This window comes from Thalassophryne amazonica, chromosome 15 (genome assembly GCF_902500255.1).
Source record: "Thalassophryne amazonica chromosome 15, fThaAma1.1, whole genome shotgun sequence".
NCBI classification, from domain to species: Eukaryota; Metazoa; Chordata; class Actinopteri; order Batrachoidiformes; family Batrachoididae; genus Thalassophryne; species Thalassophryne amazonica.
In genome coordinates this window covers 70046703-70073359 of record NC_047117.1, presented here as the reverse complement: position 1 = coordinate 70073359, position 26657 = coordinate 70046703, and the positions used below count along the sequence as shown (strand labels likewise).

The 26657-nt window shown below is 43.1% G+C and overlaps 1 protein-coding gene across 1 annotated transcript in view; it reads right to left on the bottom strand.

Annotated features, from left to right (window-relative positions):
- Window positions 1–418: 418 nt before the first annotated feature.
- The window catches only part of LOC117526849 (stromal interaction molecule 2-like), a 42061-nt gene continuing 15822 nt past the window's right edge, over window positions 419–26657 (bottom strand). The window contains 12 exon segments of the mRNA XM_034188927.1: window positions 419–2206; window positions 2209–2876; window positions 3010–3196; window positions 3617–3861; window positions 3952–4052; window positions 6519–6680; window positions 6754–6931; window positions 7007–7184; window positions 9961–10076; window positions 11796–11907; window positions 11995–12106; window positions 23924–24054. Coding sequence (XP_034044818.1) covers window positions 1362–2206; window positions 2209–2876; window positions 3010–3196; window positions 3617–3861; window positions 3952–4052; window positions 6519–6680; window positions 6754–6931; window positions 7007–7184; window positions 9961–10076; window positions 11796–11907; window positions 11995–12106; window positions 23924–24054 — 3035 coding nt within the window. The 3' untranslated portion in view covers window positions 419–1361.

Here is a 26657-nt window from a genome sequence, read left to right as displayed (position 1 = left end):
AATGTTGAGAAACATTATTCTTAAACTGTTGGACTATTTTTTCACACAGTTGTTCACAAAGTGGTGATCCTCACCCCATCTTTGCTTGTGAATGGCTGAGCCTTTTGGGGATGCTCCTTTTACACCCAATCATGACACTCACCTGTTTCCAAACAGGTGTTCTTTGAGCATTCATCAACTTTCCCAGTCTTTTGTTGCCCCGTCCCAACTTTTTTGAAATGTGTTGCAGGCATCCATTTCAAAATTAGCACATATTTGCACAAAAACAATAAAGGTTTATCAGTTTCGAACATTAAATATCTTGTCTTTGTGGTGTATTCAATTGAATATAGGTTTGAAGAGGATTTGCAAATCAATGTATTGTGTTTTTATTTACATTTACACAACGTCCCAACTTCATTGGAATGGGTTGTATATTTAAATGACTGAACTTTTTTAAGACACTTTAGAATTTCATAAGACATGCTGCCTGAGTGTATTTCAATCAGGATTTTAAACACGTATGACTTGATTTTTGACATTACACAATTATTTGTAAACAAAATGATACAGTGAAACAGTTCATCTATTTAAACTATGCATTTATATGCTTTCATTTTGACATACATCCAGTAATATAACAAGATAATTTACTGGATGTGTCACATTTAATCAGAACTCATTTGTCAAGCAAACAATTAAATATCCTTTGGTAAATCAAAAAGATTTCACAAAATGTATGGTATTTTCCTGCTTTAAGTGTCTTAAACAGACATTTCAACTAAGTTGAAGCATTACCTCTGTTTTACAAAAGGCACGCCTCTCATCCCTAAACTTTAGCAAGCACAGAATTCTACACTAAAACATATTAATATACCCTTATGTCATGTAGGTGTTAACAGGGAAAAAAAAAATGCATATTAAGTAAGTGATATTAATGCAGATTATTAAACACCTTTTCAGGTTTGCATTGATTTCCTTGCCCACCAAGTTACCAAAAACAGTCCTGATTTCATCACTGCCTTTAACACCAATTCACTGAGGAAAGCAACAATAGCTTTTCTTTACTTTAATTTTATGTTTAATATTCCAGACATTGCTAGCTATAAAACGTCCAAATGTCATGCTTTATACCCACAAAGCTACACTAAAAGAAAAGAAAAATCTCTTGGATTTACATGCTTGAAATATGTGCATCGGTTACACATGATTACGAGTCCAAATGGCATAATTTTCACCTGTATCTAATCAAGATACAGTTATGTTACACATTTAAATCATGTAAACTCACACTTTTATTTTCCCAGTGTATGCAATAAGGGAACTTCTGACATTTTTAATTCCCTTATTTAAAAAAAAAAAAAAATCATTCTATCTGCTCGTCAGAGTTTCTGAAGCCCACTTTGAAGCTTCTCTGAATCTGACTCATTTTTCTTTTTAAAAAGATTTTTGAGCTTTAAAGACTTTTTTCCTCTTTCTTTTTCCTTATTCCTTTCATGTCCCATCTCGAAAGCTGGTGCAGGAGATGGAAAGGCAACTCTTGGTTGTGGCAATGGTGGATCCATCTCTCCCAATGCTTTGCTCTGGAGTAAGTTGGGTGTTGAAGCAGAGGGATCTGTTGGTAATGCAGGAACAGAACTGCAGGACTTTTCCAGGATTCCATCATATACAAGCTGGCTCAATGGACCAAAGACCTCTGGTGATGACTTCCATGGCATCTGTGATGTTACTGTAAGATCAGGTTGGCCACTGACACCCGGTGATGAGCTTAACTCAGAAACAGCTACCCCCTCCCTCAGAACTCTTTGTTTGGGTATTTCCATAGGCACATCAACACAGTCCCAAGACATTTTATGTAGGGACATGTCTGCAAGACTCTCAATGTTCTCTCTTGGTATTCTCTTTCTGAGAGAACTGACTGGCATCTCAAATTCATCTCTCATCATTCTCCTACATGTTGATGACTCCAAACCACATTCTGGCATTTCAGTAGATACCTTATGAGGAGGAGTATCCATACCTGATTCAATTTTTTCTCTTGAAAGTGTCTTGAAGGAAGTAATGTCTAAAGCACGAACCTCCAGCTCATCTAGAGATATGATTCTTGGTAGAGTTCCAGAGACCTCAGCCATTTTACCTCTTGACATTGCTCTCGCAGTAGATTCAAGCTGGTATTCTTCTTCGTCCAAAGCAAGCTTTCTAGAACCTGTGTCCAAGGACATTCCATTGAATCTCTTTTAATCTTCCTTCCTATTGTGTCAAATGGAGCATCACCACCATCTTGTATCAGCTTTTTTGAGGCACTGTCAACTGAAGTACCCATTATATCGCTCGATATCTTTCTAAATGGCATTTCACTCGATGCTTCAAATTCATTCCAAAGAATCTTTCTAACTGATGTATCAAGTGGTAAATCACTTTTATCTCTGTAAATATTCCTTCCAGCTGTGTCCATTGTATTTCTTTCTGGCTTCCTGGATAAAAGCTCTGTTGAATCTGGCTCATTCGAAAGTCCCTTTCTAACTGATGAATCTGCTGAAAATTCACTTCTGTCTCGAGATATCTTCATTGACATGGTGTCTATCACAGAGTCATCTTTACCTGTTTTTACAGCTGGCACTTCTCGAGACATATCCAGTGCTGTGTCTCTTGACATCTTCCATGAAGTGGCCTCTAAAGGTGCTTGTATCTCTTCTACAGAGATTTTTTGAATTGGAAATTCAGCAAAAGCTTCTTCTTCTTTATAGGAAGGCTGGGCCATGCAACTGTCTGCAAGCAGGTCAGTTTCATCATGGTAGGTCTTTCGAGAAATAGAATCAGTGGTGGGACTATAAAACATCTTAGTGAGAGGAGGTGAAGTTACATAGTCTGGATCTGAGAATGTTTCTTGAGAATCTCTATCAAATGGAGAGACGATACAAAAATGGAAGCAAAAGACAAAGAAGATAAGAAATTAATATTTGTGAGTCAGCTCAATATCAGCAGGGCATCACCTTACAAACCAGACTTATTGTGAGCTATGAGACGTACTGTTTCTTTAGAGTGCTGCAGAAGAGCCCATCGTCTTCATCAATACGCAAGTATGAAGCTTGGATGGGGCTAAGAAGGTCAGGGTCCGAGGAGATCATGGTGGCAGATGGCTGAGTGATGAGACCAGGGCGACGTGAACGACATATGGTGGAACCGAGCATTCGAGGAGAACGCTTCAGCGGTGGAACTAAAGGAAGGTCAAGGATGAACCAATTACTCAGATATGTTTGTAGTTTGTAGACATTCAGATTAGCATCGAAAGCCTTACTAACAAGTCACTGTTACTTTTCAGTGCTACCATGGAGTAAACAGTAATAAATGACCAGTGGAAACAATTCAGATTTACTATCATTTAGATGCAATAAACACTGGTGTAGTGGCAGCTGAAAAGGTAAGTATAGTGCTGGAAATGTTGACACATTCACCACAAAAGGCTGTTTTCCTGATCTCATCTATTCCATTTTTTAAATACTGAAAAGCTTAAAAGTGTTAGATCATTTGGTGAGGGCTGAATCATATTTGTATTAGAAAGAGTCACGTCTGGGATCATGCACTCATCTCAGCTTTCATAGCCAGTGACATTATCCTCCTTACTCATATTACTAACCTGGCATTTGTGTTAAAATTGGAGGAGACTCTTCCAACAGATCCTCTATAGATCCATGGATGGAGCTATGGCATGAACAGGATGGCATGCGAGGAAACCCTAGAGCGATTGGGTCTGAATACAGCTGAGCAGTGAGGTTGGATAGACCAGGATTCCTGATGATGGGAAAGGCACAGAGACGTTCGATCTGCTGCCAGCGGTGAAGACGCTCCCTTAGGCAGGCTGTTACCTCAGATAAAGCATTCCTATGGGAGATACAAAGCTTTTTGTGAGGTACTGGTTACATAATTACTGCATATGACACATTAGTACAAGGCAACAGCATGGTGACTCACTTTGCCTTCAAGATCTTCTGGTCAACCTGGTCTAATGAGGCCCCGTGGGCCACATGGAGAGTCCCCAGAACAGAATTCCTCTTTTTCTTAATCCTCTCTGCCTGGAAACAAAGATGATTATCAATCAGATAAGTACAGGAGTTACAGGAGATTAAGGAAATTAATTATCTCTTTAAATATAAAGGAAGCAGCATAATTCATCCAAGCATTCTATTGAATGAAGTCGTAAAAGCTGGTATAAGCTTACTTCATTTGACAGTGCGCATATTGGGGGGGTGGGACAAAAAAAGCCACCCCCCGCCCCCCATGCAGAGTGGGTGTTTAAAAGAAGGCTACTGGTGAACAGGTTCAGCAGTTTGATTTTTCCCCCACAGTTGTAACACAATTGTTATTGTTGTCACCTTCATCAAGGAGATTACAGTATCTTCATATTGCAGTTTGCTTTTCAACTTAATGCATGAAGGGTATGAACAGATTTCAATTAAATTTGGTGGAAAAGAAGACCTTGGGTAAAAAGGCAGTTGGTTACATTTTGGTCTGGAGCTGAATCAAGAGGGAGATCTTGAACTTTGGTCACTGATCCTAAATCCTTTGACAACAATCCTCTTTTTGATCTTGGATCTTAAATTTTTTGACACCATCATCAGAACTGCTGATTCATTCAACGATCAGGACCCTCATGATCAAAGATGGACAAAAAAGACAAAACATATAAAACTCACAAAACTCAAACATCCACAATCAGGATGAAAGCTGAGTGATTAGTATAAAAAATATATGCGAACATTCATAAATTGGGATGTAAGGTCAGGATCAAAGATGAATCATGCTGATCAAATGTCAGCAATAAAGATCAAAGATCAAAAGATCAGAAACCAATGATCAAGAAGATTTGGATTGTGTTCACGTGTTAGCAATCAGGATCTAAGAATATTTGAGAAGTGATCAAAGGTCAGCAAATGGGATGAAAGAACAGAACAGAAAAGTCTGGATAAAAGCTCAGTGATCAAGATCAAAGATCAAAAATTTAAGATGAGGGATCAGTGATCAAGAAGATCGGTATCACAGGTTAGTAATCAGGACTGAACAATGTTGGAGAAGGAAGAGCCTTCTTACAACAACAAAGGGATAATCAGAATGCCTTTTATTGTCATTATACATTGGTACAACGAGATTAGGGCCATCCAGTTGCAGTACAATAAAATAGAATAAAAATAAAAATAGTGCAAGAGTATGTATCAAAAACAAGATATAAAGAAAAATTCAACAATGTAAGGAAAACTATATATATAATTGACACTAGTGCAAGGTGCGGCTAGGATATAAATATATTGCACAGAAATGAATATTGTCCATGGGTGATTGGGTTATTGCACATGGTTAGGATTGCACGAGGAGGATCAGTGCATGCTAGAGTTCAATGTGGTTATGGCTTTGGGGAAGAAACTGTTTTTCAGTCTGTTTGTTTTTGTCCTTGTGAGCCTGTAGTGCCTCTGAGGGCATCAGGTCAAACAGGGCAGAGCCAGGGTGAAAACAGTCTTTGGAGATCGCTTTGGCTCTGATGAGGCAGTGGGAGGTGTAAATGTCCAACAGGGAGGGGAGAGGGTGGCCGATGATCTTCTGTGCTGCCGTAACAACCCTCTGCATTCTCTCCCTGTCAGCAGCGGTGGAGCTGCCAAACCATACTGTGATGCAGTATGTCAGCAGGCTCTCAATGGATGAGCGGTAGAAGGCCAGCAGCAGGTCGGTGTTAAGGTTGTACTTCTTGAGGATAGAGGAGATGTTGTTGGACCAGGAGATGCAGTCTGAGATGAGAACGCCAAGATACCTGAAGGTGTGGACCCTTTCCACACGCTCGCCATTGATGAGAAGGGGGCAGGGTCGGTGCAGTGTTTCCTGAAGTCAATGATGATCTCTCTGGACTTCCTAGTGTTCAGAGCGAGGTTGTTCTCTGAGCACCAGGCTGCCAGCTGCTGGATCTCCTCTCTGTAGGCAGTCTCATCACCTCCGGAGATGAGATCGACCACTGTGGTATCGTCTGCAAACTTGACGATAAGGTTGTTCTTGTGGGCCGGTCTGCAGTCGTAGGTGTAGAGGCAGTAGAGGAGGGGGCTCAGCATGCAGCCCTGTGGAGAGCCGATGCTCAGCGTGCGGGTGGAGGAGAGGTGGGGGCCGAGTCTCACAGTCTGGGGACGGTTGGAAAGAAAGTCTTTAAAAGGAAAAACTTCAAAAACTCTATAAAAGGAAAATGTCAACAGAGACGTAAAGAGAAACTTGGACCTCGGAAGAGGTATGCACTCTCTGAGTGTTGTTCGAGTTGCTTCATGCTTCCATGGCTGAAATAACATGTATAAAGTAGAATACGGGTCTGTGGGAAAACAACTTGGTGTCCAGGTGCCACTGCACAACAGGTCAACAAATTCACAAGACTGTTGAGACCGTGGAAGTGCCAGCGTCAGAAACTCACTTCTCCCTCTCACCTTCAAAAGTTTGAACTGAGCAAACCAAACAGTCTGTTGGATGAAGTATTCTGCTGCGTTAAGAGGACAAAGCAAAAGAGTCTCTACCTCTTCCTTGGCAGTGGTCAGCTTTAGTTCTGCGCTCTGTTTTTTGACGTTGTAGTACTGGACCTCTACCTCATGAGTCAGCTGCAGCCACTGCTGGAGGGCCTCTGAAGCAGACCAGTTAGCCTGCATATCTTTTTCCGCCTGCTTCAACGCCCCACGGACCTGAAGGGGTAATAACAGTCAAAGGTTGAAGCATGTTTCACATGAAAGGAAAACAGATGCGAGTCGTTTCTACCTGCTCCAGCTCCTCCTCTGCATATCGGAGGCGGCTGAGCTCGCTCACAGCTCCCTGCCTCAGCTGGTGCAGGCGGTGGGCCTCCTCCTGCGCCCCCCTGATCTCAACCCGCATCTTCCACTCCAGGTTCTGTTTCTCCTCCGCTACATTACGCTTCTCTTCCTGGGCTCGCTCCAGTCTGGGAGAGAAGTGGAAATGTTTTCGGTGCGCTCAAACAGTTCACTAATGTGCAGGAGCGCACAGAGATACTCACTGCTCCTGCAGATCTATCAGGCTCTGCTCGGCTCTCTGCAGACTTTCCAAGTCTTTCATCATCTTGGATATGTGGATTTTACTGGCTTTGTTCTGAGCCCGAGCAAACCAGCAACCCCCAACTCCCATCACAACCGAGACAATTAACAGCAGGTCCTTCATGTAATTATGAGGAGGACCTGCGGTAAGTCATGACATTAAAAGTGAAAGTGACATAATAGCCGTGTCAAAGAGATCTCATTTAAGACATTTCATATGCTTTGTGCACGTCCACCCAGCTGTAAATGGGTACACAGGTCACCAGAGTTAAACTAACTCTAGAAAGTGTCTATATGTGTCCACTCTTAACCCTATTCAAGACTTTAGTGAGTACAATATGGAGAAAGCAATTGCCATGGAGTCCAATGGACCCCAAAAGTCCAGAATAGGGTTAAATCAACACTTTTCAAAAGTGTTACTCTTACACTGTTGAATTAACAGGGTCTGTGTTAAACACTAATAATGTTAAAGTTAACAATAAAAAGTGTTCATTTAATACTGAAAAGAGTGGACACATATAGACACTGTCTAGTGTCTAAACTCTTATTCACTTTAAGTTACGGAATCTGGAGATAAAACACCAAAACCAATCAACCTAGAGTCTACGTACGAGGGCTGTCAATAAAGTATAGGTCCTTTTTATTTTTTTCAAAAACTATATGGATTTCATTCATATGTTTTTACGTCAGACATGCTTGAACCCTCGTGCGCATGCGTGAGTTTTTCCACGCCTGTCGGTGATGTCATTCACCTGTGAGCACTCCTTGTGGGAGGAGTCGTCCAGCCCCTCGTCGGAATTCCTTTGTCTGAGAAGTTGTTGAGAGACTGGCGCTTTGTTTGATCAAAATGTTTTCTAAACCTGTGAGGCACATCGAAGTGGACACGGTTCGAAAAATTAAGCTGGTTTTCAGTGAAAATTTTAATGGCTGATGAGAGATTTTGAGGTGATACTGTCGCTTTAAGGACTTCCCACGGAGCGAGACGTCGCGCAGCAGTCCCAGGCGCCGTCGTCAGCCTGTTTCAAGCTGAAAACCTCCACATTTCAGGCTCTATTGATCCAGGACGTCGTGAGAGAACAGAGAAGTTTCAGAAGAAGTCGGTTTCAGCATTTTATCCGGATATTCCACTGTTAAAGGAGATTTTTTTAATGAAAGACGTGCGGACTGGTCTGTGCGTCGGGACGCAGCCGGCGCAGTGCGGCGGCACAGGAAAAACACCTCCGTGTTGATAACCATTTGTAAAATCCAGGCGGCTTTTGATGGCTTTCAGTGGAGTGAGTATATGAGAAATTGTTTAACAGCTGGACATGTTCCAACTTGTCCTTAAGGCTTCCAACGGAGGTGTTTTTCCTGTGGCGGAGCGTCGCGGCGGCTGCGAGCCGACGCTGCAATCCGCCTGCACGTCTTTCATTAAAAAAATCTCCTTTAACAGTGGAAAAACTCACGCATGCGCACGAGGGTTCAAGCATGTCTGACGTAAAAACATGAATGAAATCCATATAGTTTTTGAAAAAAATAAAAAGGACCTATACTTTATTGACAGACCTCGTATGTAGGGCTTATTACTATTATCATTACCTTATCAGTGTGGGAATATCTGAATATCTGCATGAACACTCCCTTCTCCACAATAAAATGATCTCAGCACATTTTATCATTATCTAATCCACTGGTATTTGCATCTCAAGTACAAGTTGACCTCCAGGTTAACATGTAGCTTTTTAGCTTCTTGATTATGTCATTTCTGAAAGCACTTTCAATTTTGAAGTTCTTTTGTGTAATGCAACAGAAGATTACTAGAGGATTTGATTGATAGGGCAAAGGCCCCATCAACATTTGTATCGCTGTCACAACAGGTACTGTTTTATGTGTATAAAATATGTAGCAAATGATGGCTCCCATTGTGTGACAAACAGCTGTCCAGAATGTAAAAAAGCCTTTTTTTTCAATCTTATTATTGGAATAAAGTGAACAGTAAAGTGGTCCGTGTCAAAAATAAGGAATTTGATGTCATTTTTTTAAATGCCAAACTGAAACTTTCAGCACCTGAATTGTTTAAGTCCAAAATCTGCTCTTTAGTGACACAATAATGGCCCAATTTATTGGGGTCAAAGGTATGAACAGGAGCGCGGCGCACTCTCAGCAGCTGTGGGCGGTCTTTAAACCGGCTGGAGCACTCCTTAATCTGTGTAATCCCCATAAAATCGTCCCTCAAAGCCATTTGAATTTTCCGAATGGTTACCACCTGGAGGTCTCTCACAGTTTCTGGAAAAAATTGATGCAGCAAAGCTCCAAATCGTTCAGACATTTTATTCACAATAAAAATCCGACGAGAGGGGTGGACCACTGCTCACACAAAGCCTGCTCACAGGCAAATGACGCAACCGACAGGCGTGAAAAAACTCACGCATGCGCACAAAGATTCAAGCTTGGCTGATGCAATCACATGTGATTCAAATCCATATGGTTTTTGAAAAAAATAAAAAGGTCGGATACTTTTCTAACAGACCTCGTATAGTGCACTACATGTATTTTCATAATTACTATTCATTCAAATCAGGTTGGTTTATTCAAATTGCTGTTGGGTCAGCATGTGAGTTATGGATTTACGGATTTGAACAGGTTGTGAATGACAGCTGAGGGACACTCCCAGTGGTATGTTAAATGTCTCATCAGCATGACATTGAGATTTAATTGATACAAAACAAAATGCACAACTAGTGCTGATTCATTAATGTTAAAAGGTTAAAAGGTCATTTCCGATTTGGCACTATTTTGTTATTGGGCTTTTCCTTAAGAAGCACATGACCGTCAGATATTCTCAACAGCCCAAAACTTCATCAGACATGCAGATGAAGAGAGTCAGCTGGCAAAGAAGAAAGGTGGAAGATGGCAGAGAGTAAAGAAATGTTCTTACGTGTGGGAGGCCCAAACAGCACCACATCCAGTGCTTTAATGTTGAGCTTCTGTTTGTCCCTCTGGTCCTGAACTCTCAACTGGACACTCAGAAACGATGGCTCGTTTGCTGCAATCCTGCATACATGTCACAGAAAACAGTTTCAGCATGATTTTAAACAATGACTGTCGATGATCCATACTTTAAGAACGCTTTAATTTATACAACCACACAGAAGGATGTATTTTTTTCAGCATAGCATGAATTAACTGTATGATTACCTCTACCATTAATGGCACAGGATCACTGTGTTTTGTATTCATCTTTCAGCATTCATTCATTTTTTTGAACCTGTTGTTAAGGATTATGGAGGCTCGAGTGTATCCACCAGTCACTGAGCAATAGCCGCTGGTTTGGATTGGGATCCAGATATTGACTGTAGATCATTTGTATCTAAACCAACATAGCAACTTTTTCAACTTTAATGTAGCTCAGGATATAGAAAAAAGTTCTTGTTGACTTTGTTTCTTATCACCAGAATGATTCAAAAATCTTTGGACCTGACAGGCAGATTAGTCAAGTATGTTTGGACAGAAATGTGAGGCTCACACAAACAGCTCTGGTTGTAGAAAGACTTTAGTGGTGAGGATAGCAGTGGTCAGTACACGAGAAGGGAGTCCAAAAAAAAAACAAAAAAAAAACACAGCAGCAGTACAACAATCATCAGGCTTTGGCGAGGTCAGAAAAACTGGGCAGGAGGTTGAGAACACAACAAGGCAGGCAGGACTATGGAACACAAAATCAAGCGCTGGAGAGAAGGCACAAGGTGCATCAATCTGGCGAGGAACAAACACACCCAGTGAGCTTAAATAACCCCAAGTGACAATCGGCAAATCAGGAACAGGTGTGCATGGAAAGCACCGGGACCAGGGCGTGGCCAGAGAGAGGGAAACACCCATCATCAAGAACCAAGAGATAAACAAGAGAGATCATGACAGACAGACCTAAGCAGAAAACCCCGACAACAAAATGAACATACAGAAAATCAATGAAACAGTAAAAAAAGAAAACAGACCAAAAAAAAAATAAAACAGAAAACCAGACAAAATATCAAACCTTGACAGGACCAAGATTCCTTAAACTTAGTATGAATTCAAATCATGTATTCCCACCCACTCCAACTATCACGGATATTCCATGATCAAGCATTTGTCATGATTTTCATCAGTCTTTCAGAAAATAATGCATGAATCTCAATTGGTGGGGGAAAAAAATTATACCAACAGCTGAAGAGTTGGAGGTATGGGGATATTGTAGTTGAAGGGTCTGTTGCACCTTGGCACCAGTTTACGAGTTGCTTTAGAGTTTACATGGCAAGACGGAGCATTTTTCAGCATTTTCATCAATACAATGATCTCCATAAAATGTATCTTTTGATAGACAATTTCTTGTTAATCTGGGAAAAAGTGCAGATCAAGGTTAAAGTGATTTATACGTTCAGACATGACTTTGCTAATGAAGTTGCTAGGAGATGCAGAACGAGTGCAGGGGTGTAAACTCCAGAGGGGGGGATGTGACTTGCAAGTAGCATCAAATTCAGGCGACTTAAATGTTCAACAGAAGCACATACATTTAAAAATGGACAGTGTTTTTCCTCCTTCCAAAATGAATCATGACAGTAAATTTTAAGAACCATTGCATTATTGTATATGGGTACAAACATGCAACAATATTGCTAATCTCAAAGCAAAATTCCAGGATTGTTGGGCTTTGGAGAAGGTGTACACTTTCGGGTTAAACTTGTAGCTGTTCCAAAATAAGAATCACTCAGAGGACTGATCACTGGCTCCTCTCACCTGGGGAGTGTGTTTCCATCAACCTTGAAGTCTTTAAAGTTCCTCTCATACTGTGGCAATTCTACAAACTCCTTCAGCCATTGAAGCACATCATCTTGAGTCCAATTATGCACTGAGAAAAGAAACAACTAAGCATGACACAAAGTCATACTGTAATTCAGATACACACTATAAATCTCACATATACACAAAAGCACACCTTCAGAAGTCTTCCAGGCCTCCCAGAGTTCTTCTACAGTGATGTGTTGGTCTTCTCTGTGAAGGTTACTGTGTTTGTTGGTCTGCTGCTGCTTCATATCTTCTATGATGAACTGCAAAGACAGATAGATGGTTGGGAAGCTGGAGTGAAATTCATGTATACACGAGCTCAGCATTTGAGGTCCGAGGAAGAGCTTATGGTGTCATGGAGTCATAGCTTCACAACAGCCTAATGTCTACGACTTCAACCTACTATTGCTGTATAGTTATTTGTGCAGCCTGGATGAAATACAATTAGGTAAAGCAATGACTGGTTATCTTTGGTACTACATTGGGGCTCTAAATACACTCAACAAAAATATAAACCCAACACTTTTGGTTTTGTTCCCATTTTGCATGAGATGAACTCAAAGATCTAAAACTTTTTCCACATACACAATATCACGATTTCCCTCAAATATTGTTCACAAACCAGTCTAAATCTGTGATAGTGAGCACTTCTCCTTTGCTGAGATAATCCATCCCACCTCACAGGTGTGCCATATCAAGATGCTGATTAGACACCATGATTAGTGCACAGGTGTGCCTTAGACTGTCCACAATAAAAGGCCACTCTGAAAGGTGCAGTTTTATCACACAGCACAATGCCACAGATGTCGCAAGATTTGAGGGAGCGTGCAATTGGCAAGCTGACAGCAGGAATGTCAACCAGAGCTGTTGCTCGTGTATTGAATGTTCATTTCTCTACCATAAGCCATCTCAAAAGGCGTTTCAGAGAATTTGGCAGTACATCCAACCAGTCTCACAACCGCAGACCACGTGTAACCACACCAGCCCAGGACCTCCACATCCAGCATGTTCACCTCCAAGATCGTCTGAGACCAGCCACTCGGACAGCTGCTGAAACAATCGGTTTGCATAACCAAAGAATGTCTGCACAAACTGTCAGAAACCGTCTCAGGGAAGCTCATCTGCATGCTCGTCGTCCTCATCGGGGTCTCGACCTGACTCCAGTTCATCGTCGTAACCGACTTGAGTGGGCAAATGCTCACATTCGCTGGTGTTTGGCACGTTGGAGAGGTGTTCTCTTCATGGATGAATCCCGGTTCACACTGTTAAGGGCAGATGGCAGACAAGGTGTTGGCGTCGTGTGGGTGAGCGGTTTTCTGATGTCAGTGTTGTGGATCGAGTGGCCCATGGTGGCGGTGGGGTTATGGTATGGGCAGGCGTCTGTTATGGACGAAGAACACAGGTGCATTTTATTGATGGCATTTTGAATGCACAGAGATACCGTGACGAGATCCTGAGGCCCATTGTTGTGCCATACATCCAAGAACATCACCTCATGTTGCAGCAGGATAATGCACGGCCCCATGTTTGCAAGGATCTATACACAATTCTTGGAAGCTGAAAATGTCCCATTCTTGCATGGCCGGCATACTCACCGGACATGTCACCCACTGAGCATGTTTGGGATGCTCTGGACCAGTGTATACGACAGCGTGTACCAGTTCCTGCCAATATCCAGCAACTTCGAACAGCCATTGAAGAGGAGTGGACCAACATTCCACAGGCCACAATTGACAACCTGATCAACTCTATGCGAAGGAGATGTGTTGCACTGCATGAGGAAAATGGTGGTCACACCAGATACTGACCGGTATCCCCCCCAATAAAACAAAACTGCACCTTTCAGAGTGGCCTTTTATTGTGGACAGTCTAAGGCACACCTGTGCACTAATCATGGTGTCTAATCAGCATCTTGATATGGCACACCTGTGAGGTGGGATGGATTATCTCAGCAAATGAGAAGTGTTCACTATCACAGATTTAGACTGGTTTGTGAACAATATTTGAGGGAAATGGTGATATTGTGTATGTGGAAAAAGTTTTAGATCTTTGAGTTCATCTCGTACAAAATGGGAGCAAAACCAAAAATGTTGCGTTTATATTTTTGTTGAGTATAAAATCCTTGGGTACTGTTGGGGTTTATTACAAATGAGCAGTTGCTTAGGGAGACCTGGATGTCTCCCTGGAGGTCTCCCTTACATACACCCAAAATGAAATTCATGTATACATGAGCTCAGCATTTGAGGTCCGAGAAAGAGCTTAAGGTGTCATGGAGTCATAGCTTCACAAAGGCCTGAGGTCTACATCTTCAGTCCACTATTGCTATATAGTATTTGTGCAGCCTGGATGCTAACCAATTAGGTAAAGCAATGACTGGATATCTTTGGTACTACATTAGGTCTCTAAATAAAATCCTTGGGTACTGTTGGGGTTTGTTACAAATGAGCAGTTGCTTAGGGAGACCTGGATGAGGTAAAGATGTCATCATGTGGAGTATCTTCCTGATCCCACCCATGGGTGTCTCATTGCTAAGAACCTCAGTTACTGGACAAGGTCAAGCTGGCACCAACATAATAACTAGCTGTGGAAGATAGATGCCTATTTTTAAAATAAAGATGGATCCAGATCACAGTGGAGGTCGCAGTGGAGACCCAAAGCAGTTTAATGAAGTTTTGATGCACTGGTGCTGCATGTTACGCAACCTGGCCTGACAAGCTGCGTGTTCTCTCCTCCTGTTCCAGTCTAAGGAGCTAAAGAGTGGGTGCTTTCAGCATGTTTTTATTTAGAAGCAAACTTAAGTATGTCCAGCACTGTCTTGTAATGCATCCTCAGTTCTAAATGGAGGCTTCATATGATGACAGAGGAATCTTGGGACTGCCCAAACCCCTCCCTTGTCATCTCTATGGCAACTGCAACCCGACTCCCTGGATATTATATCCATGCACTGCATTCTGGAAGGATAAAGCATTCTGGGTTTACCAATGTCACATATATATAACCAGAGACTTGCAGACTCATTGAACAATGTTGCACATGTGCACAAACACACTTTTATGTGCATTTCTTCATGTGCTTGAATGCATGCACATTCAGACTTGTTGACACAATTGTATTCAGAAGACACATGTTTGTTAATAACATTTAAATCATTAGTTCCCCTCCTGATAAAAACTCTGCTTTGGTAGCGTAAATGTTCAACCCTAAATCAGAAAAAGTTGGGATGGTATTGAAAATAAATAAATAAATAAATAAATAAATAAAAACAGTGATTCTTATATTTACTTTACATTTACCCAAAATATTGCATGTTTTGTTTGATTGACATCATTTAATTTGTTAATACAGTTGTATGCAAAGGTTTGGCCACCACTGATGATTTCCATGATTTTCCTTTATAAATCATTGGTTGTTTGGATCAGCAATTTCAGTTAAAATATAATATAGCAGGCAAACACAGTAATATCTGAAAAGTGAATTGAAGTTTCTAGGATCTACAGAAAGTGTGCAATAATTCTTTAAACAAATTTAGGCAGGTCATTTTGTTTAAAGAATTAAAAAATTAGGCAGGATTCCCCCTCTGGCTGCCACCTTATCGTGGTGGGGGAGTTTGCATACCCGGATGATCCTAGGAGCTATGTTGTCGGGGGCTTTGTGCTCCCTGTAGGGTCTCCCAAGGCAAACAGGTCCTAGGTGACGGGTCAGACTAAGGGCAGCTCAGAACCTCCATGACCAGTGAAAGATCAAGGACCGAGACGTTGCCCGGTATGGCGGAGCCGGGGTCCCACCCTGGAGCCAGGCCTGGGGCTGGGGCTCGCGCGCGAGCGCCTGGTGGTCGGGCCTTAGCCCATGGGGCCCGGCCGGGCTCAACCCGAAGGAGCAATGTGGGCCCACCCTCCTGTGGGTTCACCACCTGCAGAGGGGGCCATGGGGGTCGGGTGCAGAGAGGATTGGGTGGCAGTCGAGGGCGGGTGGCCTGGCGGCCCGGTCCATGCTCACAGCCCCTGGCTGTTGGGACGTGGAATGTCACCTCACTGGGAGGCAAGGAGCCTGAGCTTGTGCGGGAGGTTGAGAGATACCGACTAGAGATAGTTGGGCTCACCTCCACGCACAGCATGGGCTCTGGTACCCAACTCCTGGAGAGGGGCTGGACGCTTCATTTTTCTGGCTTTGCCCACGGGGAGAGGCGGAGAGCTGGGGTTGCATTGCTTATTGCTCCCCAGCTCAGTCGCCATGTGTTGGAGTTCACTCCAGTGAACGAGAGGCTCGCGTCTCTACGCCTTCGGGTCGGGGACAGGTCTCTCACCGTTGTCTCGGCCTACGGGCCGAGCAGCAGTGCAGAGTACCCGACCTTCCTAGAGTCCCTGGGAGGGGTACTAGATAGCGCTCCGATTGGGGACTCCATTGTTCTCCTGGGGGATTTCAACGCCCACATGGGCGGCAACAGTGAGACCTGGAGGGGGGTGATCGGGAAGCACGGCCTCCCCGATCTGAACCCGAGTGGTGTTCAGTTGTTGGACTTCTGTGCTAGTCACAGTTTGTCCATCACGAACACCATGTTTGAGCACAAGGGTGTCCATAAATGCACGTGGCACCAGGACACCCTGAGCCGGAGGTCGATGATCGACTTTGTAGTCGTATCATCTGACCTTCGGCCACGTGTCTCGGACACTCGAGTAAAGAGAGGGGCAGAGCTGTCGACCGATCACCACCTGGTGGTGAGTTGGATCTGCTGGGAGGGGAGGAAGCCGGTCAGACCTGGCAGGCCCAAACATATCATGAGGGTCTGCTGGGAACAACTGGCAGAACCCTCTGTCAGGGAGGTCTTCAACTCCCACCTCCGGGAGAGCTTCTCCCAGATCCCGGGGGAGGTTGGAGACATGGAGTCCGAGTGGACCATGTTCTCCACCTCCACTGCTGATGCGGCCGCTCGTAGCTGTGGTCGCAAGGTCTCTGGTGCCTGTCGTGGCGGCAATCCCCGAACCCAGTGGTGGACACCGGAAGTAAGGGATGCCGTCAAGCTGAAGAAGGAGTCCTACTTATCTTTGTTGGTAGGTGGGACCCCAGAGGCAGCTGACAGGTACCAGCAGGCCAAGCGTGCCGCAGCCCGTGTGGTCGCAGAGGCAAAAACTCGGCTCTGGGAGGAGTTCGGGGAGGCTATGGAGGAGGACTATCGGTCGGCCTCGAAGAGATTCTGGCAAACCATCCAACGCCTCAGGAGGCAGAAGCAGCTCTCCACCAGCACTGTTTATGGTGCGGGTGGGGAGCTGTTGACCCTGACTGGGGATGTTGTCGGGTGGTGGAAGGAGTACTTCGAGGATCTCCTCAATCCCATCGTCACGTCTTCCGAAGAGGAGGCAGAGACTGGGGACCCAGAGGCGGACTCATCCATTACCCAGGCAGAAGTCACCGAGGTGGTTGGAAAGCTCCTTGGTGGCAAGGCTCCTGGGGTGGATGAAATCCATCCTGAGTACCTTAAGTCTCTGGATGTTGTGGGACTGTCTTGGCTGACACACCTCTGCAACATCGCGTGGCAATCGGGGACAGTGCCTCTGGATTGGCAGACCGGGGTGGTGGTCCCTCTGTTTAAGAAGGGGGTCCGGAGGGTGTGTTCCAATTATAGGGGGATCACACTCCTCAGCCTCCCCGGTAAGGTCTATTCCAGAGTACTGGAGAGGAGAATTCGACCGTTGGTCGAACCTCGGATTCAGGAGGAGGAGTGTGGTTTTCGTCCTGGTCGCAGCACACTGGACCAGCTCTACACGCTCCATCGGGTGCCCGAGGGTTCATGGGAGTTCGCCCAACCAGTCCACATGTGTTTTGTGGATCTGGAGAAGGCGTTCGACCGTGTCCCTCGGGGCACCCTATGGGGAGTGCTCCAGGAGTACGGGGTCTGGGGTCCTTTGCTAAGGGCTATCCGGTCCCTGTACGACCGCAGCAGGAGCTTGGTTCGCATTGCCGGTAGTAAGTCAAACCTGTTTCCACTGCACGATGGCCTCTGCCAGGGCTGCCCTTTGTCACCGGTTTCTGTTCATTATTTTATGGACAGAATTTCTAGGCGCAGCCAGGGTGTAGAGGGGGTCTGGTTTGGGAACCACAGAATCTCGTCTCTGCTGTTTGCGGACGATGTGGTTCTATTGGCTTTGTCAAATCAGGACCTTCAGCATGCACTGGGGCGGTTTGCAGCCGAGTGTGAGGCGTCCGGGATGAGAATCAGAACCTCCAAATCCGAGGCCATGGTTCTCGACCGGAAAAAGGTGCTTTGCCCTCTTCAGGTCACTGGAGTGTCCTTGCCTCAGGTGGAGGAGTTTAAGTATCTCGGGGTCTTATTCACGAGTGAGGGACGGATGGAGCGTGAGATCGATAGATGGATCGGTGCAGCGTCTGCAGTGATGCGGTCGCTGTATCGGACCGTCATGGTGAAGAGAGAGCTGAGTAGGGGGGCAGAGCTGTCGATTTACCAATCAATCTAAGTTCCGATCCTCACCTATGGTCATGAGATTTGGCTCATGACCGAAAGAACGAGATCGCGGGTACAAGCGGCCGAGATGAGTTGACAAAAACATCATCCATTAAAGGCTGTCTTTGAGCAGCTAAGATGGGCATATGCTCTCCAGTTTGTCAACAAATGTGTGACAAAATTATTGAAAAGTTTAAAAACAATGTTCTTCAAAGAAAGACTGGAAGGAAATTCAATATTTCTCCCTGTGCTGTGCCTAATATAGTTAAAAGATTCAAGGACTCTGGAGGAATTTCAGTGCGTAAAATTCAAGCACACAATTCGAAGCTGAACACCTGTGATCTCTGATCCTTCAGAAGGGTCATTCATCAGTAGTTGATATAACCACATGGGCAGCGATTACTTTGGGAAACAAGCACTACAATGCAGAATGACCTTAATCCTATGGAGTCGAATGACGCGCTCTCGCGTAAAGTCACGTGACCTAATTAAGTGGACGTAACAATCTGCTGCACTCTGAGGCTCCTTTTAAATGCATGTTGAACGTAGAGACTTTAACCTTTATAGCACATTTTAAATGTTGTTAATAGGCCTAGTATAACCTGATATGAGTATTTTTTACGCCATGCGTTTTCATGAATATTTTTGTTATTTTTCGCTGTGCGTTTATGTACACACACGCAGCCAAAAGGATCATTTCCTTCTCTACCGCAGCAGTGGCAGCAGTGGGAAGAAATATGACTCCTTCTTTTCTTGTGAAATTTCCACCAATCAGAAGTCCCTAACCCCACATGTGTTCACTAACCCCACAAGTGTTTGATCACAGCACACTCACCCAACATGAGTCTGATTGTGTAGTCACTTTCTCTTTATTACTGGTGGAAAGCATGTGTCGTTTGTGTTTTGTTGTTGTTTGTTTTGTTTTGTTGTAAAAATTAGGCGTTTTATGAATGTGGAGCAAGCGCTTCAGTTATTTTTTGAATTGGAGGAAGACGTAGCGCACAGTGCATCGTCAGAGTCTGAAACAGACAGTGAGGATTCGGGTGCTGAAAGAGATGATACTTCTTTTGTTCTGGAGGAGCAACCAAAGCAGGTGGATCCACTAACGTGCACACGGAGATTTGAGCAGAAAGTTGGAGCACGCGCCTCTGTTTCCAGATCCAGATCTCCGCTTAGACGTGCAGCAGACACACACCCCACCCCTGACTGCTGGAACACCGAGGAGGACGCAGACACCGCTCCACCAGTAAGCAGAGTTCAGCCTCGGAGAACACCAGGACTCCAGGTTGATACAGTTTCCACCCAAAATCCAAAATACCTTTTTCTTTTGTTTTTTGCAACTGACACAATTAGAACAATTTGCACCAACACCAATAAAATTGCTGCAAAAAACAAGGCATTAGGTAAAAAATACAAGTGGACAGACATTGAAATGGAAGATCTGTACAAATTTTTTGGACTTCTGATATACATGTTGTTGGTGTCACCGCCAAGTCTCCAGGACTACTGGAAACAAAATATTTTGTCTGTGCCCTTTCCGGTGAAAGTAATGTCCAGAGACAGATTTAGATCATTATTCTGGAACATCCACCTAGGTGATCCAGATGAGGATGTAGAAAATGATAGAAAAAAGGGAACACCAGGTTCCCATGGAACACCATACTGTTTCGAGTCAGGCCTCTTTATGATGACATTCTCAGTACCTGCCAGGCTTATTACCACCCGAGAGAGCTAGCAGTGGATAAAAGGATGGTGGCAATGAAGGCAAAGACTGAAATGACTCAATATTTGAAGGACAAGTCAACAAAGTGGAGCATGAAACTTTTTGTGTTGGCTGTTTCACGTAATGGCTACACACTCAGGTTCACTATTTACACTGGCAAGACTGTGACCACAAGTGAGCATGGGCTGTCATACGATGTGGTCATGAACCTGATCCAGCCATCCTTGCTTGGTACTGGGTACCACATTTACATGGACAATTTTTACACGAGTCCCAAACTGTTCATGGACCTGGCTAACATGAAGTTTGAGGCATGTGGCACATCCAGGGAGAACAGCTGAGGATGCCCCAGAGGGAGGGCAAATGCTCTCACAAAAAAAATCTGAAAGAGGATCTATAAGATGGATAAGAGAGGGGCCTCTGCTGTTTGTAAAGTAGATGGACACGTGGGAGGTGTCTGTGTGCTCCACCATGACCTGTCACACCAACCACCTGCATGTTCTCCCTCAGCACATCCATAACACCTGAAGCATTTTTTTTGCTACATTTGTACATATGTTTTTGAAATTTACAATTTATATTTACATTTTAAGTTATGAAAATGGTTCATTAAACAAGTTTGTGGTTTTCACAGTAAAAAAAAAAAAAAAAAAAAAAAAAAAGTTTTTTTTTCTACTTAGATTTTATGTTTTTGTGTGATTTTAGGTTCACTGTGTTAAAACAGTAGGTCATAATGAATGAGAAACTGTAAAGTCACACAGGTGAGGTTGTGCTGAAAAAATGACACCAAACAAGGCCAGGGAAACACTTTTTAAAGGTAAAACCAATATTAGTCAAAAACAGCCGATTATACCCTGGACTCCAGAGGGTTAACAAATGTGACCTAAAACTTTAGTGTCCAAAAAAAGAAGCCTCATTTTAACCTTGTCCAGAAGCAGCATCGCCTTCTCTGGGCTCAGAGGGATCTTGGTTTACACAGTGGAAACATGCAGGTGGTCAGACAAATCAGTATTCTAAATCTTTCTTGAAGCAAATGGACACTGTGTGCTCTGAACCAAAGACAAAAATGATCGTTCAGAGTGTTACTAGCACCAAGTCTAAAAGCCAGGATCTGTCATGGTATCAGGTTGTGTCAGTACCCTTGTCAAAGGTAATCTGCACTTTTGTGGTGGCAGCATTAATGCAGATAAGTACTTTGAGATTTTAGAGCAGCATGTGCTGCCTTCAAGACAACATATTTTCCAAAGACATCCATGAATTTTTCAGTAAGACAATGCAAAACCACATTGTATAGAGATCACAAATGCATGGCTGCAGAAGCAGAGGGTATGGATACTAGACTGTGAAACAAAAAATGCAACAATGGCCCAGTACTGCTGCAAACCTTAAACATGTTTGGAAGAAAGGGATGTGTTTCATCACTGGTATCCTGTTTGCCAAAAAAAAATCTTTTGAGTGTTGTGAAAAGGAATGGCAGCATTACACAGTGGTAAAGGCTTTGGTGTCCCAACATTTTATGAAATGTGTTGCAAGTCTAAAATGCCGGAATGGATATATATTAACAAATTAAACTTTTCTGATTGAAGTACGAGGTCTGTGAGAAAAGTATCTGACCTTATTATTTTTTTAAAAAACCATATGGATTTGAATCACGTGTGATTACATCAGCCAAGCTTGAACCCTCGTGGGTATGCGAGAGTTTTTTCACGCCTGTCGGTGACGTCATTCGCCTGTGAGCACGCCTTGTGGAAGGAGTGGTCCAGCCCTCTCAACGGAATTCCTTTGTCTGAGAAGTTGCTGAGAGACTGGCGCTGTGCTTGATCAAAATTTTTTCAAAAACTGTGATGCACATCTGAGTGGACACCATTCGAGAAATTCAGCTGGTTTTCGGTGAAAATTTTAACAGCTGATGAGAGATTCTGGACTGTTTCTATCGCTGTAAGGACTTCCCACGGAGCGGGACGTCGTGCAGCGCTCCGAGGCGACGTCGTCATCCTGTTTCAAGCTGAAAACCTCCAAATTTAAGCCTCTGTTGACCCAGGACGTCGTGAGAGAACAGAGAACTTTCAGAAGAGGTCGGAATCAGCAGTTTATCCGGACATTCCACTGTTAAAGGAGATTTTTTTAATGAAAGACATGCAGACGGATTGGCGCGTCGGCTCGCAGCCGGCGCGGCGTGCCCGCCACAGGAAAAACACCTCCGTTGGAAGTCTTAAGGACAAGTTGGAACATGCCCTGCTGTTAAACAATTTCTCAGATACTCACTCAACTGAACGCCACCAAAAGCCGCCTGGATTTTACAAATGGTTATCAACACTGAGGTGTTTTTCCTGTGGCGGGCGCGCCGCGCTGGCTGCGACCCGACGCGCCAATCCGTCCGCACGTCTTCTCATTTTCACCGAAAACCAGCTGAATATCTCAAATGGTGTCCACTCGGATGTGCCTCACAGTTCTTGAAAAAATTTTGATCAAGCACAGCGCCAGTCTCTCAGCAATTTCTCAGACAATGAAAATCCGATGAGGGGGCTGGACCACTCCTTCCACAAGGCGTGCTCACAGGCGAATGACGTCACCGACAGGCGTGAAAAAACTCGCGCATGCGCACGAGGGTTCAAGCTTGGCTGATGTAATCACACGTGATTCAAATCCATATAGTTTTTAAAAAAAATAAAACTGTCGGTTTCTTTTCTAATAGACCACGTAGATTATCCTGATGCACAGAATTTAATTGACATTATTTTACACTAGTTATTCATCCACTAGATTGAGATTGTGTGTTGTGTCCTTATGTTTTATGGTATGCATGTGTTTGCAGGAATGATGTGTGATCGCAATGAATAAAGTGTGACGTGTGTGTGTGTGTGTGGTGGTGGTAGGGGGGTGTTATGGAATGGATGTGTTTACATTGAGGCAGCTTCCTGGAGCAGCTCCCCAATTTCGTTGTATTTAAATGCAATGACAATAAAAGCAATCTATTCTATTCTCTTCTTATAATCAATCAATCAATCAATTTTTTTATATAGCGCCAAATCACAACAAACAGTTGCCCCAAGGCGCTTTATATTGTAAGGCAAGGCCATACAATAATTATGTAAAACCCCAACGGTCAAAACGACCCCCTGTGAGCAAGCACTTGGCTACAGTGGGAAGGAAAGAAAACATTCTTATAATAATAATAGTACTACATTATTTTTCTTTTAAATAACAATGCTGCTTTAGGGGATTCATGAATGAATGAATTATTAATTAATTATCGCTACATTTATTATTTCATGAGAAAAGCATTTATTTATTTATTTATTTTTGCCCATGGTTTGTAAAATAGTAGTAAGTCCCTTCGGCTGCTCCCTTGTTTTGGACTGGGGGTCGCCACAGCAAATCCAAGGTGGATCTGCATGTTGAATTGGCGCAAGTTTTACACCAGATGCCCTTCCTGACGCAACTCCACATTACATGGAGAAATGTGGTAGGGGTGGGATTCGAACCGGGAACCTTCCACCCTGAAACCAGGTGCATTAACCACTTGGCCACCACCCCTACTGGTTTGTTTGTAAAATAGTGGTAAAGGATTAAAAACTCACCTATTTTCTTGTTGCCAAACAATATCATTTCAAATTGTGGTGGTGGTACAACCTGAAATTAAACAAGCTATCTCAAGTCAGAAAAAAATGTTATTTGTACTCTTTGCATAACTGTGACAGTCATCAGTGTTACTATGTTCTATTAACGCAAACCAATTTTGTTACTGAGCCAAAAGAAAACTTACACTGTAGGTATCCTTGAAGAAGCATTTGACTCCGTCAGACTGAGCACCTGTTGTACTCTGGTTTTATGCCGTCTTACTCTTGGGTGTAAGAACAGAGATGTTGAATATATCAAAAGATGTGCATGTTTTCTTACCTCCACACTCTCTTCCACCTCAATCCCTCCATCCTGGTCATCATCCATCATGTGGTGGATGCTCCGCAAGGCCTCCAGGCTGTAGCGATCCGCCTCATTCATACAAGGAGGAGTCACCACCATACAAAGGTCTATAAGTTTACAGTAATAACTGCTTCACTATTCCACAGAGAAAAAACTTTTTTATACTTTCAACAAGGTCAACAGAGACTATAAACTCATCCATGTTAATGTACAGTTTTAATATTTGAAGTAGTCTGTTTGCATGAGGACTGCAGCTTTCAGCCAATCAAGGGACAGCATTAATGGACACATTTCATCTTATGAATAAAGTACAAGAAACATGTGTCAACAATTGCATAACTTACCTATAACTTATGTCCCACATGTGCGGGACATATGAGTCATACGCTGGCATACGTACATTGAAAAATGATTTGAGGTACTTGGCATATTACGACGTATATCAGTGCGCTTCAACATGCTTCAAGGTGCTCTTAACTTATAAAAAACTTACCTATAACTTATTAGATGTACACCCGCATATGCCAGTGTTTTTAATACGATCGGCATACACAGGGGTGTTACACACCCATAAACAGAGATGGTGGCGGAAGACATCAAACGCACTACACTTGCTACTCATGCTAACGGCAACATGACACTTAACTAAACTGACTAAACCAACTGAACTTCAAAAACACAATAAATCAATAACACTAACAACACTGTTAAACTAATATGAACCACAATAACAACATTTAAAATCCCCAATTCCCATGGTGCATTGCAGCACAACGTCCATTGTTCACTGATTTTAGCTAATATCCCTTATTACTCCAAAAATCCATCAACTTCCATTTTTGCAGCATTCATCCTTGACACAAAATATATAAGCATGCCACATGGCAAATGTCAGCGCTCCCCAGATTCTCCGATTGAAGCCACACACACACACACACGCACGCACACACACACACACACACACACACACATACAGTACATACAGGCACACAGAGACCACTTGGCTATTATAATATAAAAGTACCAAAGATTTATTTCAGTTTTTCTTCATGTCAAACATTCAGTGGGTTGGCAGTTTGCACACACCAAGATTAATGCTTCTTTAAACTCTATGGAAGGTTCCAGAGAAAGGGAAGCCTATCTGGGAAAATTATGTTCTTCAGAAAAAAAGGTGACCTGTCGGGTGGATAGCATTATTAATCAGAGGGAGGCATGGGCTCCAAGTCCTCACCTACCATAGAATGGCATTACGTACACTAGAACATAAAATAATAATGGACTCTCCAGTATCATGTTCAGACTTTGTCTTTATGTCCAAGATGACTTTTCAGTTACTGACTTGCATGACACTCCACATTTGAAGCAACCAACATGGTTTCTACAATCACATACTGGAAGGTTTCAAGATTGTTTGTTATTTGACCTTAATTCATGAAGATGATTCAGATGTGAATAACCTGCACTGGACTGGCATCTCATCTGGGGGAAATGGGGATCACAGACTCTCATCCACTTCATGGTACAGCATTGGGGTCTAAGTGCTGGAATAGGCCACAGGGGACATCGTGCATCTGGATTCACTGCACTTTACTTTTTCCACATTTTATGTGCCTTATTCCAAAATGGAGTAAATACATTTTCCCCCTCAACATTCTACTCACAACACCCCATAATGAGAACATGAAAAAAAGTTTTTTTTTGACATTTTGGCAAATTTATATACAGTAGTGTTCAGAATAATAGTAGTGCTATGTGACTAAAAAGATTAATCCAGGTTTTGAGTATATTTCTTATTGTTACATGGGAAACAAGGTACCAGTAGATTCTCACAAATCCAACAAGACAAAGCATTCATGATATGCACACTCTTAAGGCTATGAAATTGGGCTATTAGTAAAAAAGTAGAAAAGGGGGTGTTCACAATAATAGTAGTGTGGCATTCAGTCAGTGAGTTTGTCAATTTTGTGGAACAAACAGGTGTGAATCAGGTGTCCCCTATTTAAGGATGAAGCCAGCACCTGTTGAACATGATTTTCTCTTTGAAAGCCTGAGGAAAATGGGACGTTCAAGACATTGTTCAGAAGAACAGCGTAGTTTGATTAAAAAGTTGATTGGAGAGGTGAAAACTTATACGCAGGTGCAAAAAATTATAGGCTGTTCATCTACAATGATCTCCAATGCTTTAAAATGGACAAAAAAAAAAAAAAAAAAAAAAACAGAGACGTGTGGAAGAAAATGGAAAACAACCATCAAAATGGATAGAAGAATAACCAGAATGGCAAAGGCTCACCCACTGATCAGCTCCAGGATGATCAAAGACAGTCTGGAGTTACCTGTAAGTGCTGTGACAATTAGAAGACGCCTGTGTGAAGCTAATTTATTTGCAAGAATCCCCCGCAAAGTCCCTTTGTTAAATAAAAGACGTGCAGAAGAGGTTACAATTTGCCAAAGAACACATCAACTGGCCTAAAGAGAAATGGAGGAATATTTTGTGGACTGATGAGAGTAAAATTGTTCTTTTTGGGTCCAAGGGCCGCAGACAGTTTGTGAGACAACCCCCAAACTCTGAATTCAAGCCACAGTTCACAGTGAAGACAGTGAAGCATGGTGGTGCAAGCATCATGATATGAGCATGTTTCTCCTACTATATATCTATATACTATATATCGCATACCAGATATCATGGATCAGTTTGGATATGTCAAAATAC